The following is a 15,733-nucleotide window of genomic DNA, read 5'->3' as shown; positions in this document are numbered from 1 at the left end:
GGCAGCTGGAGAGAGAAGCTGGAAGTAGCTGGTGCCTCGAGTCAGAAGTGAAGGGATCTGTGGGTGGAGGCACGCTCTTCCTCCTGCCAGGACCCCTGAAAGCCCCTGACCCCCACAGTGTTTTCCAGTCCCTCCATGTCTGGGATGGTGAGGTCCTTATTGCAAGAGGGTGGGCTGACTGCTGGTATAAGGTCCTGGTGGAATGAGGAGGCAATGGATTCAGGAGAAAGGAAGAGGGAACACCCCTTCTTGTGCAGTGGGGAGGAGGCAGGAGTGTCTGGACGATGATGACGAAGTCACTAGGAGGAAGGGTTGTGGAGGCCTTCACATAGTGGCCCCCGCTTGAAGGACGTCTCCTCCGCGTCAGGCTGGGCGGGATCTCGGTGGAGAAGGGAGAGGAAGGCTGGACGCCGCAACAGGCAAGTGGAAGTGCTCCTAGCTCGTGCCCTCCACTCAAGAGGCAAGTGAGGAGCTCGCACGAGAGTGCAGCAGACTGAGGGGCGAGCAGACTGCCTGAACCCGGGCCCCTGGAGTCCACGCTCCTTGCCCGTGTTCTCCAGGAAGAGCAGCTCTTCAGTTGGGGTTCTTTGCAGGAGATCCCAGGAGCTTTGTGGTGTTTTGTTTTATTTCTTCACTGCAGAGTTCTGGAGCCAGGCCCGCAGTGTCCCTGAGGTCTGCTTGTGCCTTATTTAAAATCATGCCTCTCCTGTGCCAGCCAGTTTGCTCCGCTTCTCACATCTGACAGTCTGTCTGTACATCTCATTTGCCTCTCAATCATCTTCTCTCTGAATAATGTCACTTCCGAGAGGGCAACAATTCTCTGTGTGTTGTTCATTGCTGAATCCCCAGGTCCTAAGACAGGGCCTGGCTCTGTTGAGGCACTTGGTGTGTGTTTGTTGAATGACTAAATGATCTGAGTTAGTCGTTACATAACCCTTGTCATTCTCATTGTACAGAGGAGGGAAGTGAGGGGAGACCCGCCCAGACTCCTGAGCCGGTAATGAATGGGACCCTCTGAGTACCAGAGAGTTCAGAGGTTGGGGTGACCCAGGGGTCTGTTTGTCACACTGTGCTCTGAGAATGGCAGTCTGGCAGGGAGGAGAAGTGCTCCCAGGTGTCTTGACTCTTCAGTGACTGCATGGTCTCCGTTTCTGCAGGATGTGGCTCTGAGACGGTCCCTGTCCCCGATGGCCCCCGCAGTGACCTGGTGGAGGGCCACCCCTTCCGGCCCCCGTCACACTCATTCTCCGCCGTCTTTGATGAGGACAAGCCCATCGCCAGCAGCGGCACGTACAACCTAGACTTTGACAGCATCGAGCTGGTGGATGACCTGCAGTCGCTGGAACCTCGCTGCTCGGACGCGAAGGACCAGGAGTGTAAAGTGAGCGCGCGCAGGAAGTCCACGGACTCCGTCCCCGTCTCCAAGTCCACGCTGTCCCGCTCGATCAGCCTGCAAGCTGGCGAGCTGGACGGGGCTTCCTGCACGGGTGGTCCCGAGGCCACGGCCCTCGCCCCCGACGCGCCCTCCGCCGGCACCAGCAGTGCCTCCAGCACCCTCAAGCGAACTAAAAAACCCAGGGCGCCTTCCCTAAAGAAGAAGCAGAGCACGAAGAAGCCCCCCGAGACTCCCCCAGTGAGGGAGACACCACAGGAACCAGCCGAAGAGAGCCCCCCGCCCAGGGACGAGGCCCCAGCACCCGAGACAGACACGGAGCCAGCCAAGGCGGAAAGTTCTGGAACAGCCTTATCAGAGGAGACACCCTTGGAACCCACCGCTGTGCCCAAAGCTGCCTGCCCACTGGACTCGGAAAGTGCAGAGGGAAGCATCCCCCAAGCTCCGGGAGGTGGGGGAGTCCAGAACTCACCCCCCGTTGGAAGGAAAACGTTGCTTCCTGCCACGGCCCCAGAGGTGGGGGCTCCACCTTCAGACAGTGGGGGGCAGGAGGGCTCCCCAGCCAAAGGGCTCTCGGTGAGACTGGAGTTTGACTATTCTGAGGACAAGGGCAGCTGGGACCACGAGCAGGACACGCCCCCGCCCACCAAAAAGACGGGCAAAAAGCCAGTTGCCAAAATGCCCCTCAGGAGGCCAAAGATGAAAAAAACGCCCGAGAAAGCTGACAATCCCCCTGCCTCACCCACCAGGTCCCCCGCCGAGCCCAGTGACATCCCCATTGCCAAAGGTACCTACACCTTTGATATTGACAAGTGGGATGACCCCAATTTTAACCCATTTTCTTCCACCTCAAAAATGCAGGAGTCTCCCACACTGCCCCAACAGTCCTACAGCTTTGACCCAGACGCCTGTGAGGAGTCCGTTGACCCCTTTAAGACATCCTCTAAGGTCCCTAGTTCGCCATCCAAGTCCCCAGCCTCCTTTGAGATCCCAGCCAGTGCCATGGACGCCAGTGGAGCGGATGGGGATGGGCCCAACAAGCCCGCCAAGAAGAAGAAGGCACCCCTCAAGACGTAAGTTCCAAGAGAGGGGTCGGTAGGGACCGGAGGTGGGGGCATCAACTGAGGTTCTTGGTCACATGCTTGGATAAGCTGCGGCTGGTCCCCATCCATCCCCCACGTTTGTGGCTGTTTGACTGGGCATCTGGGGCAGCCGTGTCCCTCCTCTGTCCGTCACATGGGGCATCTCTCCATCCACATGCCCCAGAATCTCTGCTCATTTGTGTTAGTGAAACCAGTGGCCTAAAGCTCGGTGTTTAGCCCCGAGGAGGCCGGGAGATGCCATAGAAACGAACAGTTGATCACGATGTGCTGACCTTCCTGTGGGCTACCTCCCTTTTCCCCTGCTTGACAATGAGTCGCCCTTTGCAGTAGCCTGGAACTGAGACATGCGCTTTCAGATAGGGTTCCACTGGATGGGATCTTCCCCTGCCCATTAATGAGATGTTAGCCCAGGAGGCAAAGGCATTACATTCCAAGAGGTCTGTGAAGGGGAACCAGGCCTGAGCCCGTCTCTGCACCCCGATCAGTATCTTGCTAGCCACCTTCGGCAGACCAGGGTCCAAAGCCCTGTAGTTTTAGAAGAGATCCGCAAAGCCTGAACTTCAGGAGGGGCTGTAGGGTCTGCTGCCCACACACGATAGCCCAGCCGTTGACCCTTAAACAAGACGTGTGCTCCTGTTTCCAGAAGCCATTCTGAGACTTGGAGGCCTGCAGGGCCATTCTGAGGACCCTGGGCCAGCTTGGTGACCTCCTTGCTCTCAAGCGCAGTGTCATCTGTAAGCTCATAAGGTTGTGGCAACCCGTCCCCTGGTGGCGAGCTGACGGAGCAGGTCCCAGCTGTCTGTCCCTGGTGTCGGTCAGCCTGGCACGAGTCGGGTGACTGTGAGCTCCCATTCTAGGCTGCCCCAAGCATCTAACACCTGAGCAGGACAGGGACGTCCTTAAAAGAAAAGCAGACTTTGGCCGAGGCACTGTCTTCTGCTTAAGAGGTGCTGGCTGTTGGCAAGAGGGAACCAGTCCTGGGGAAGGGTGGACTTCTGCGTCTTCTCCCCAGCGAGTCCTTTCCTAGAGCTTACGGTCCCCACCCACGTTTGTGTCCTGCCGTTGTGCTGGCCGAGGCCAGAGAAGCGTGTCCATCTGGCAGTACCCTCTGAGGTCCAGATGGGGGTCTCGGCTAGGCGGAGCCCACACCAGATGACAAAGTCCCTTGGGGACCAGTTGCTTTATGGCGTAACTGGAGCCATGAGAGGAAGGCCTGCTCGGAGCCCCTTCGCCCAGGCCGCCTGGTGCCCACGCGCCCCTGGGGCGTCCACTGGAGCCCAGGGTTGCTGTTGCATCCACACCCATCAGCTCCCGGTTTTCTGCAGGTGTATCTTTTTTGTCAGTTCCTTCTGTCTGTCTCTCTCTCTCTCTGTCTTCTTGTCTTAGGATGGTTGAAGATGTGATGTCTGTGTGTTCTCTGTTGTAAGTAAATTTAATGGACTCTGCTTACCTCTCACCCCACCCCCGCTCTGCTCGCCATGGCTGCTTCCTGTTTGTGTCTGGGTCGGGGCTGGGAGCGGGGACCCTGGGCTTCACAGACCCAGGGAGGCTGTTCGCCCCGTGGAACTGCTTGGCTGTGAATGCACGGCGATCCAGCATCTGTCTGCCTGTCAGGAATGGAACTGGTTTTGCCTTGCATATTGGATGCCTTCATCTGAAATCCATATATGTGTGTGTCTGAGTGTCTGTATACACCCACCAGCTGCTGTCAAAGCGATTCCAACTCATAGCACCCTCCTCCAGATACAAGTCTGTGTGTGTCTGTGTGTATATTTACACATATGTAAATCTAGATTGCTCATGTCATTCTTTTCCTGGGCCTTGGACTTCAGGCGAGGGCTTCCGTGACACTGTGGCTTTACCTTCAAGGACTGCCCAATCCAGCCACCAGCAGGCATCCCTGTTCAGAGTTTATTCTTGCTCATGTAAAGCAGAGGTCAAATACTGACCTGCCCCATGATTTCCCTAAAAGGCAGAGTTCCCTAAAGGTGGGGTGCATTGTGGGAAGTGGAGCTATGGCTGCTGGAGCCATCACCCCCCCGCTCTGAGCCTGTGTCCTTGTCCCCAGGGCCAGGCTGGAGGTCGGCATGCCTCATCTGCTATCTCTGTCATTCTGCATCAGTGAGATAGAGCCAAGAGGGGTCTCACGGATGGTGCCCAGGACCCCCAGGCTTGTGTCGTCTGTCTCCCCTCCTGCTCCCAGGCAGAACTGAGTCTCTGGCTTGCTTCTGCCCAAGGGATTTTTCCCCCCTTATTAACATCTTAGAGTCATTTAGTGACTATAAATATACATTTATGTATTTATACACATGAATAAATACAGGCTTCAAGCTGCAGCTTCACTGCTTTTATGGTAAATGCCCCAAACATTGTAAATAACCATTTCTAGTATTTTTGTCATGACTATATGACACTGTTGGAGCGTCTGATTGGCAGGACTCAGGGAGGAGCTTGGGGGCCACATATATCTGTCACCCAGTTTGTATGTAAAGCCAGTGCGCAGAGTATGACCGAGGATGAGGGCCCCATACCCCAGACCCCTTGCTGGTGCAGGACTGCAGCACAGGTGGGCAGAGAGGCTGGGGGCGGCCTGTCTAAAGTAGGAGACCTGGTGCTGATGTGGACAGGAGTCTGACCTCACAGGCTTATCCAAAGTGTGCTTACTCCATGTTGTCCCTTCCTCTGGGATTGGCCACCCAGCTCCATGACCCTTTCAATGTCTCATCTCATGTGTCATTTGCCTTTATTCCCTTTAACTGTTGGTGTGAAAGACACAGAAAGGGAGAGAGGAGTCCAGAGCCTTCTCTGTTGACCTTGGTTGGAAAAGACATTAGGAATTGACCTTGTTAATGGTCTTGGCCTTTGTTCAAAGTCCCACCCAGAAGCTTAGTGGTTCCAGGGGTCTAGTGAGCTCCAAGCTCTGATGAGTGAGCACATTTCCATTAGGATTTACACCCACGTGTGCAAGGGCCTCGGTGAAGTGTGTCATCCAATGTCTGATGTCCTTCAGTCAGTTGGATAGAGCAGATGGGTACCATGAGCCCAGCTCTGCTCCCCAGTACCTCAGCATTGAGTGAGTTCAGATATCGTGTTTGTAAATCCAGATAAATGAACCCACTCACCCAAAATTTGCTTTTCAAAGTCCGACGTCTAGTTAAATTTAGCTATTTTCTGGGTCACTTCTCCAGAATGGCATCTCTTTAAATGTTTTTAGCTTGGTTCATCTTTCCCTTGGGGGCAGAAATCATATCCATTAGACAGTCCGACCTGCTCGTGGGCAAAGGTGGTGGCTTTTTGCTGGTGGGGGCGGGTGGTAGAACTGACTGGGAGGCTGGGCCCGCAGCAACCGAGGCTTAAATCCGCTCTGTGTTGCTGTGGAGTTTTCTGTACCTGTTTTTGTGTTTACAATTTCCATTTTGTTTCCAGTGACACATTTAGGGTGAAAAAGTCGCCAAAACGGTCTCCTCTGTCTGATCCGCCTTCTCAGGTACCATGTTGCCTTGATCTGTATGATTTTGTTGTATCCTGCTTCCCTGGGGAGAGGTTTCTGCTGCTTGTCTCCGTCTCCCAGCAAGCCAGGCTTGCGTGCTCATCCCAGGCAGGTCTCCCTCGGTGGGAGATTCTCCTGCTTTTCAGGGTATTATTGTGGTCCCTTCACTTTGGAGACAAACAGAATGTGTCCCAAGGGGAGGAGGAAGATCAGAAAAAAATGGTAGCTGGATCTTGTAGGAACCATTTCTGGTCAGTGAATCAGCTGAGAATAACATGAATGTCACTTTAAGTAAGTGTGTAGAGACAAATGAACACTTAGTAACAAAGTGAAAGTGGAAAGCTGCATGGGCAATGCTAGGGCTTGAATCTACGGGACCAGAATGAAAGTGGGGACCCCGGGAGAAGTCGGAGTAGGGGCTCTTTTTCTGTATGGGTCTCTGCCTCCATCTTTCTGATTTCTCTACTAAATAAAAACCGTTACGGCTGCCCAATCGGAACCAACTCACCTGACCCTCCAACATGTTTTCAGAGGCTGTAAGTCATGTGGAAGGAGATAGCCCATCTTTCTCCTGTGGAAGAGCAGTGGATTTGAACCGCCTATCTATGGGTTGGCAGTAAGGATCCAATAGATACCACATAGATGCCATTTTTTCTGTCCTGTGTATGGGCCAGAGAGTGTCCCTCTCAAGCATGTCTGCTAGGATCACAGCTATTGATGAGTCATGAAACATGCAGACCCCCTACCCCCACTCAAGTCACACCCAGCAGTGAGATCAGCAGGCAGGGGCTACAGAGAGAGACACCTTGAACTTGGAGTCTAAGAGGAGGGGCTTTGGAACCTTCAGCTGCAAAGCCCCCTTCCCCACCTCCAGGACCAGGTGGAGGAATGTCAGGTGAAGCTGGTGGTACTGACAGGCAAAGCCCAAAGCCCTGTTGGCAGAGCACAGCACTGGTAGGGTATTTCCTCCTTTTTCTCAAAGTGAATGAGTAGGAAGATTGGAAATAATCAGGATACACTACTGGTTCTCTTTTCTACTCTTGGTCACCTCTGAAACAGTCTTTCTGAAGAGAGAATTCTTGAGGAAAGGATTTGTGTCCTTGATGGACCAGGGGCAGCAGAGGGGGAGATGAATGGATACCGGGAGGGACTTCTCCGGGTTAATGGTTCCCGGGACTCACGTGGCTGGGCTTCTGATGAGTAGACACATGAAAGGAGAGACTCCTCCCTCTTCCTTGCAGGACCCAACTCCCGCAGCGACACCGGAAAGCCCACCGGTCATCTCGGCAGTGGTCCATGCCACCGATGAGGAAAAGCTGGCAGTCACCAGCCAGAAGTGGGCGTGCATGACCGTGGACCTGGAGACCGACAAGCAGGACTACCCGCAGCCCTCAGACCTGTCCACCTTCGTCAGCGAGACCAAGTTCAGTTCACCCACGGAGGGTAAGCAGCTTGGTTGCCAGCCGGAGCCCCAGCCTGCCCTGGGAGACACTCTCCTGGGGAGCAAAAGGCCAGAGCCACTCCTGAGCCAGGTAATCGTGCTGTGGCTCTTTTCTCACATTGCACCAGACGCTAAGTTGATTCTTAGAGCTTACTGAAACTTGAACCTGAGACCCAGCTCACAGCCCTCCATTGGCAGGTTTTAGCAAGTCACTGGGTTCTGCTAGCTCTTGTCTGGCTTATGTTGTTGTTGTTGTTGTTGTTGTGTGCCGTCAAGTTGCCTGCAACTCATAGTGACCTTTTGTGCAATAGCACTAAACCCTGCTCTATCCCCTGCCAATCTTGTTATCTCTGACACACACCTATCCCCATCTCCCCAGTCACTGAATCACTCCACCTCATCGAAGGTCTTCCTCTCCTCCACTGTCCCTCCACTCACCCAAGCATGACGTCCTTTTCCAAGGACTGATCCCGCCTTGCAACCTATCTAAAGTAGGTCAGATGAAGCTTCAGAATCCTTGCCTCCAAGGAGCAGCCTGGTCTCCCTAAGACGAACCTGTTTATTCTCCTAGCAGTCCATGATATATTCAATACTCTTTTCCAGCACCAAAGCTCAGAGGCATCAATTCTCCTTCTGTCATCCCAAGTCATTGTCCAGCTTTCTGATGCATAGCAAGTAATTGGAAAGACATGGCCTGGATCAGGCGCACCTTAGTCTCCAGAATGACATCATTGCTCTTCAGTACTTTGGAGAGTTCTCTGACAGCAGACTTTCCCAATGCAATTCATTCTTTAATTTCCTGGCTGCTAGTACCAAGAGTGTTGATTGTGGAGCCAAGCAACCTGAAGCTGTTAACATTCTCAATCTTCACCATCTGTCATCATGCTGCCAGTTGGTCCAGTGGTGAGAATCTTTGTTTCCTTGATACTGAGCTTCAATTCATATTGAAGGCTGCAGTCCTTGACCTTCTGCAGCAAGCGCTTCAGGTCCTCCTCAGTTTCAGCAAGCAGGGTTATGTCATCTGCATAACTCAGATTGTTGATGAGTCTACCTCCAATCCCGATGCCACGTTTTACCTCATAGAGCCCAGCCTCCTGGATAATCTGTTCTACATATAGATTGAAAAGATATGGAGATAGGACACATCCTGGGCGCACACCCTTCCCAATTTTGAACCATGCAATGTTTCCTTCTCTGTTCTGACTGCCTCCTGCTCCAAGTATAGGTTTTATATAAACAAAATCAAGTGTTCTGGGACTCCCATTCTTCTCAGAGTCAGCAACAGTTTGTGTCTGGTTTATGTATGGTTTTGAAAAACACAGCTTCAGGGGAACATTGTTCAAGTCGGACTTTGAATGTGGGTCCACTCCCTGGTGCTCACTTGGTGGCCCTGTTGATGGTAGACCTCTGAGACCAGTCAGTGAGAGCAGAACCCCCCTCAGCTTGGCTTGGCTTGGCAGTGAGGGCCTCATGCCTTGGGCCTGGACTTCTGGACCCTGAGACATCTCGCTTGTCTCTGTTTTCCTCTTACATGTAGCGGGGGAAGAATCACGTACTCCGCTAGATTTTCTGATTCAGTCTCTTCTCTTCTGGACTTCCGTTCCTGTTTGGGAAGCTTTTTGTTTTGTTTTGTTTTAAGACTTTTTTTATTATTATTTGAGTGAACGTTTACAAAACATATTGGTTTTTCATTAAATCATTGATATTTTTTTTTCCCCTGTTCATTCATTATTGCATTTTTCTCCCTGCCCACACCTCCCCCTAAGTTCGCTCTTCCCTTTGAAAAGTAGAAGAAAAATTGTTCCATTGTAATATAATCCCTCCCCCCAAGTTCACTCCACTATGCAGCCTTCATTCTGGACTCCTGTCATGATAATATAATTATGCTCTTCATTCCTTCCCAAGTTAGGTAATAATTTACAAAATCATTGTTCCAACGTGCTGTATAGTATTCCGTTGTGTGAACGTACCATAATTTCTCAAACCATTAGATTATGTTTGGACATTTAGGACTGTTTCCATGTTCTTGCGATGGTGAGTAATGCTTCTATGAACATTGGTGTACAAATCTCCGTTTGTGCCTTAGTTCTCATTTTCTCAGGGTATATTCCAAGTGGTGGAATAGCTGGGTCATATGGAGTTTCTGTGTTCAGCTTTTTTGAGGAAGCACCAAACTGCCTTCCAGAGTGATTGTACCATTTTACAATCCCACCAACAATGTATAAGATGTGCTTTCTCATCACATCCTCTTCAGCATTTATTACTTTCTGTCCTGTTAAACTTTGCCACTGTTACTGGAGTGAGATGGTACCACATTGTGGTTTTGATTTGCATCTCTCTTATTGCCAGTGATTTGGAGCATTTCTTCATGTGTCTGCTTGCCATTCGAATATCTTCCTCTGTGAAAATTCTTTCCCTGTCTTTAGTCCATTTTGTAATTGGGTTATCAGTGTTTTTCTTGTTGAGGCCCAGGGGTATTCTGTAACCTTTTGTTATAAGACTCGTGTCTGAGACGGTATTACCAAATGTTTGTTCCCAGTCTGGAGGTTTTCTTTTGACCCTGTTGGAGAAAGTTTTTGATGCATACATGGGCTTAATCTTTAGAAGGTCCCATGCATCAATTTTAGTGTCTTCAGATGGTGCATTTCTGGCTGTATTTGGCAGTCTTTTTATACCTTGGACTAGTGCTTCTAAGCTTGATGCCAGTTTGTTTCTGAGGAATGTTAATGGTTTTGGGCTTTACTCCCAGGTCTCTGATCCACCTTGAGTTGATCTTTGTGTATGATGTGAGTTGTGGATCCTATTTCAGCTTTTTGCAGGTAGAAGTCCAGTTTTGCCAGCACCATTTGTTGAAGAGGTTATCCAATTCTGTAGTAGAATAGCAAAGCTGGCCAGTCCCATAAACCGTACACCCTGTTTGCTTGTTTCTGTCCAGCCATGTGGCAAATGTCACAGGCAGTGGGCCTCATGATGATCTTGCATCCGAACATTTGATGGTGACCCCCTCCCCCCACCGTGGGCTCCAGAGGGATTTTGGAAAAGATTCCCATGGACTCCTGTGATTAGCAAAGCTTCTACAGGCTGCAGTGAAGAACCCCTATCTGTTTACCTTTCTGTGCTTCTGAGGGTGTGCCTGGTTCTCAGTGCGGGCCCACCAGGGGCCTGGTTCCCAAGCGTCAGTGGGGACGTGCATGGATTCTACACCTCGCCCGGGAAAGTAGCAGAGAAAGCAACACCCAAAATATACACCGTCTCCACTCTGAAATCTGCAGAACACACACTTGTACCTGAACATGCCCTTTCATTTCCTTGGGCCTCTGCCAGGGGCCGAAGTCCATTTACAGGGAGAGGTTGACTGATTGGAAAGAGCCGGCAGGCCCTCCCCTTTGGGCTGGGCCAGAAGTCCATTCTCAAGTCGGCAGCGCCTTGTTCCAGCCCCGCCTGCCCAGTCCAGCGCCTTGTTCCAGCCCCGCCTGCCCAGTCCAAGTCCCCCTGGTTCCTCCAACACTGACCCGCCTTTCCTTCCTTTGCAGACTTGGATTACAGAAACGCCTATGAAATCGAATATATGGAGAAAATTGGCTCCTCCTTACCTGTAAGTGCCCAGCTTCATCCCTCGGTGGGGTGGGGGGGTGCTGCTTTAAGTCGTGACTCTGCAGTTGTCCCCTCCCTGGCCAAAGCATCTTGGGAGCTCCCGGACTGTGTGTGCTGCAGCCTTCAGTGAGCAGGGAGGGTGAACGGCTGGACCTCGGGCTGCACACTGTCAGTACGTGTGGGGTTTTCAGGGAGAAGAGAGGGGACGGTAGTCACGGTTGCTGGCTGTGAATGACTTCCTCACCTTGAGACGCAAAGCTGGTCAGGGTTCTAAAAGGAAGTGCTTGGTGCTTTGGTTTGGTGGTTTTTGTTTTTAAATTAATATTTTAGTGAAAGTTTACGGAAAGAATGGTTTTCAGTTATATTTCCTTTCTTCCCCCCCAGGTCAAACAGTTGACATTTAGGAAATGCAGTTCTAAATGTGCAAAGTGCATAGCAACTTTCAACTCTGCTTTGCAAAGTGCCAGTCACATACATAAATAACTTCTTCTTGGTCTTTCATTAATTAGTGTAGTTGTTGTTGTTGTTATGTGCCATCGAGTAGCTCGCAACTCATAGCGACCCTATGTACAACAGCCCTAAACTCTGCTCTGTCCTGTGCCAATCGCACTGTCTCTGATACACCCATCCCAATTATCCCAGTCACTGAATCAATTCACCTCATAGAGGGCCTTTCTCTCCAAGGACCAGTCCCTCCTTACAACATGTCCAAAGTATGTTAGACGAAGCCTCAGAATCCTTGCCTCCAAGGAGCCTCCCGGTTTAACCCTCTCTAGGATGAACCTGTTTGTTTTCTTAGCAGTCCATGGTACATTCAATACTCTTCTCCAGCACCACAGCTAAAAGGCATCAATTCTGCTTCTATCCTCCTTAGTCATTGTCCAACTCTCTGACACATAACAAGTGATTGCAAAGACCATGGCCTCTATCAGATGCACTTTAGTCTCCAGAAAGGGGTGTGTGTGTGTGTGTGTGTGTGTGTGTGTGTGTATTTTAGAAAGGAGATTACTAGGTGCCCAGAATATGAAATGAAGTTTAACTGAAGTTTGGTTTGGTTTTTTATATGCTTTATTTGGCACTGGTGGAAGTGTCCAGCGTGGACGCCTCCTTTCCTGCCCCTTCCTGCCCTCCGAGTTTGTGATTGGGTAAAGGCTACCCTGTGGTCACATGTGGTCTACTTGTTCCGATGAGTGTTTTCCTTACCAGCGGGAACTGTTTGTCTGTCTGTGTGGTTTCTCAGGTGACCCTGGGAGCAGGTTCCCTTCCAGGCTTGAAGAGCGTCTAAGGGCCTTGATTTTGGAAATTCTGCTAGACCAATAAGTCTGGTCTTTTTTAATCTTTTGAACTTAACTCCATGTTTTCATGCCTCTCTGTCCAAGATGGTCTTGGTGTTTTTTAGGAGCTAAGCTAGAGGCTTTTTGCAAGCGTTTTCTCCCTGGAGCAGAAGCTTGTCTCTGGGCACGAGCCTCTTCCTCCCCTTTCTGTTTTAAACGGGGACAGTGGCACCTGTCTGCCTGGAGAGTTCCAGCTGAACAGGACCTCGGTCACCTGATCAGCCCGCGCTCAGAGGCCAGAGTTGCCCGGGCGAGCTCGTGGGGCCGCCAGGTGGCCTTGGCCATGGTGGAGGTCATGATGGTCTTGTCAGTGTCTCCCTGCATCATGTCAATGCTGAGCTACTGTGTCTGCACCACAGCTTGTGGGAATTGAGGCCCAGAGACAGAGGAGGAAACGCAGCGATTGCATGGTGAATGGGGTCCATGCCCATCACAGACTGTGTGGGCAGCCACTGTCCAGCGCTCGCAGGCCATGAGCACCTCTGAGCTCAGCGCCCAGCCTGCAGCATGACTTCGTAACCATTACCAGACAGCGCCATGTCCCAGGTTCGGGGGGCTTCACTGGGGGGATCACTCATCCTATAACGTGTGGTTTGGGTCCCACAGCATGATGACGACGCTCCGAAGAAGCAGGGTTTGTACCTGATGTTTGACGCTTCTCAGGAGAGCCCGGTCAAGTCCCCTCCCGTCCGGATGTCCGAGTCCCCAACGCCGTGTTCTGGGTACGACTTCCATAGTGAGGGCTTGTGGCGGGAACTGCTGTCTGGGTTTTCTTAGCCCGTGTTTGACCTCTGACCTTTCTGAACGTCCATCTAGCTCAAATGTACAGAGGCTTTGGCTTTGCTCATGACTGCCCTTTGAGGTAAAGGCAAATCCCTTTACCTCTCATTCCTAGTGTTCAGAAACTATCAAAGAGGAAAGCACCCAGGGTCTGAATCCCGCCTTCAGCCCAGAGATGTGATCACACACAGGGGAGTTAACCTCCCACTGCTGCCTGCTTCTCCCCTGTAAGGTGCTGAAGGGAGGTCAGTGAAGATGGGTTAGGCCATCTGTCCCTCTGAGCACCCCTCAGCTCTGCAGCAGGTCACAGACACCTGTCTGAGGAAGCTGGCACCACAGGGAACCGAGCTGGAAATCCTGGTCCAGTCGCTGGCCCCAGCAGTAATAGGTGTGTAAGAGTTGGTACCTGTATCCATCAGAGCCCTGGTTCTAAGCTAGGGGCTCCCTGCTTGGGTCAGAGTGGGGTGTGACTCTGATACGTGAGCCTTCTGGTCCTCTCCTCCTGGTCTCATTGAGCAGGAGTGAAAGCTCTGGCTTTTACGTCCAGAACTTACTGAGGACTAGAAGATCAGAATCTGCCCAGGTTGGTGACGATAATGATGGTAAAACCAACCCTCACGAGGGGGCCTCTGAGCATCCCAGAGTCCTGTGTGGGTAGCATCCCATTTATTTCATCATCACAGGAGGGCAATCATCTCCATGTCACTGAAAAATAAACTGAGACACAGTCCTCAGTCACTGCCCCAGGGGACACAGCCAGCCACTGATGGCTGAGTTTAAGAGCCCGTGCCCCTGAGCCAGGGACATTTGTGTCCCTGAGTCCCCGGTAGGTGTCTGTACCCCTCAGACACTGGTGTTTGTGCCACTCACTCGGCCTTGTCCGCACGTCCTGGCTTGTCCAGTTCTAGCCCACTACGAGCTGACAGGGGAGAAGTGCTCTCATTTTGAAGCCTAAAGCCCTCTTAGCCACCAGCACCTACCCCACTTACCTCCAGCAGTGTGGTTCCGCAAGTCCCGCCTCTCTGAGGATGAAACTGCCGTGGCCCGGGGTGCCTGGCTCGCTTCAGTGGGATTTTTAAGGCAATGACCCTAAAGACACCTTTTGTTCTCCCAGGTCAAGTTTTGAGGAGACAGAAGCTCTTGTGAATGCTGGGGCCACAATCCAGCACCCTGTCTCACGAGGGCTGGCCCCCAACCACGAGCCACACTTGCAGGTGCCGGAGAATTCCAGTCCCAAAGAGCTGGAGGCCATGGCCTTGGGGACCACGTCAGACCCGATAGAAATTGTAAGTAAAGCCCAAGCGGCTGAGTTCACTTGGCGTAGGGAAGAGCAGGCTGGATCCCATCTCTAAGAGGTCCTGGCCTTCAGTGTAACCCTTTCCTGCCCCGCTCCATCGTGCCACCACCACCGGAGCCAGGCTAGGATCCTTCATCGCAGCAGACTGTCCCTCTCCTGTCCTGCCCCATCCAGCCACCACCAGAGCCAGACAGCAAGGGCCTCCACACTCCCGAGTGTGCCTTTGCTGTCCCCACCAGGCTTCTTGGTGCTCTGTTTGCCTTCAGGGTTTCACCTTCCACTTCCAAGCTCATTCGCTGGATGGCTCCTTGGGACCATTGCGTCATCTGTACCCTGCCTCCATCTCCATGGTGGCAGCAGACTGGCACTTGGCTGTGGTGTTAGGAAGGGGACACCTCTTTTGGTGAGACAGTTGATTTTCTTGACCTGTGGTTCTGTAGACAGGTAGATAAAAAACACAGCTTTACATGAAATAATACTCATTTTCTAAATTCTGCAGTTCCCTCACACATTGGTTTCCTGTGTGTGCTCATGTACGTATTCATTTGAGTTTTTATAATGTTGTTGCCGTTGTGGCTGTTGAGGCGGAACTGACCCATAGCTGACCCTCAGGCAGGTTTTCAGAGGCACTTTTAATTGCGTAGGAGGAGACTGCCCATCCTTCTCCCACAGAGCAGCTGGTGGATTCGAACCACATGCCTTTGAGATTGCCGTGCAGCTTCTAACGGCTAGGCTACCAGAGCTGCCATTGAGTTGATGGTTACATGTGACATGTAAGAGGAAATGCTGCCCAGTTCTGCGTCCTGCGGTCACCACCTGATCAAAAGTCCACAGTTTCTGGCCCCTCGCAGTCTGTCCCGGAGAAGGGCATCGTGCTTGGAAAAGAAGAGGGCCTTGGAGAGAGAGGACGGCACAGTGGCTGCAGCCGTGCACTCAGCACAGTGGAGACTGTGAGGACGGCACAGGATTGGGCAGCGTGTCGTGGTGTTGTCCGCAGTGTTGCTGTGAGTCAGCCCGGACCTGGCAGCGTCTACCTACAACAGCAGCACCTCGCCCCAGCTCTCCGCTGTCCTTGCTGCCTCTCGTGTTTACACACTAGGGCCTGTGCCTCTCCCTCGTAACCCCCGTCAGGTCCTGCAGAACACACAGAGCTCATGGCCTCCGTCCTCCAACCTCCACACCCCATCACGTGGCCCTCCGCAGTGTGTCCCTCTGTATGGTAGAGGAGAGTGTCCCCTCTGCCCTCTGACCTCCACACCCCATCACGTGGCCCTCTGCAGTGTGTCCCTCTGTATGGTAGA

General features: G+C 52.1%; 1 protein-coding gene across 3 annotated transcripts in view; it reads left to right on the top strand.

Moving 5' to 3' along the window:
• Positions 1-15,733, top strand: part of TACC2 (transforming, acidic coiled-coil containing protein 2) — a 73,218-nt gene that overhangs the window by 36,345 nt on the left and 21,140 nt on the right. For all 3 annotated transcript variants that reach the window (XM_006879887.1, XM_006879886.1, XM_006879885.1), the window contains exons 3-8: positions 1,158-2,466; positions 5,923-5,983; positions 7,228-7,429; positions 10,961-11,022; positions 12,962-13,077; positions 14,250-14,421. In XM_006879887.1, the coding sequence (XP_006879949.1) occupies positions 1,158-2,466; positions 5,923-5,983; positions 7,228-7,429; positions 10,961-11,022; positions 12,962-13,077; positions 14,250-14,421 (1,922 nt within the window). The remainder of the gene's footprint in view (positions 1-1,157; positions 2,467-5,922; positions 5,984-7,227; positions 7,430-10,960; positions 11,023-12,961; positions 13,078-14,249; positions 14,422-15,733) is intronic.

Source organism: Elephantulus edwardii, unplaced genomic scaffold (assembly GCF_000299155.1).
Source record: "Elephantulus edwardii isolate Elephantulus edwardi_28Jun2011 unplaced genomic scaffold, EleEdw1.0 scaffold00006, whole genome shotgun sequence".
Taxonomy (NCBI): Eukaryota; Metazoa; Chordata; class Mammalia; order Macroscelidea; family Macroscelididae; genus Elephantulus; species Elephantulus edwardii.
Note: the sequence above shows the minus strand (reverse complement) of the source record. Positions and strands in the feature narration are given on the sequence as shown.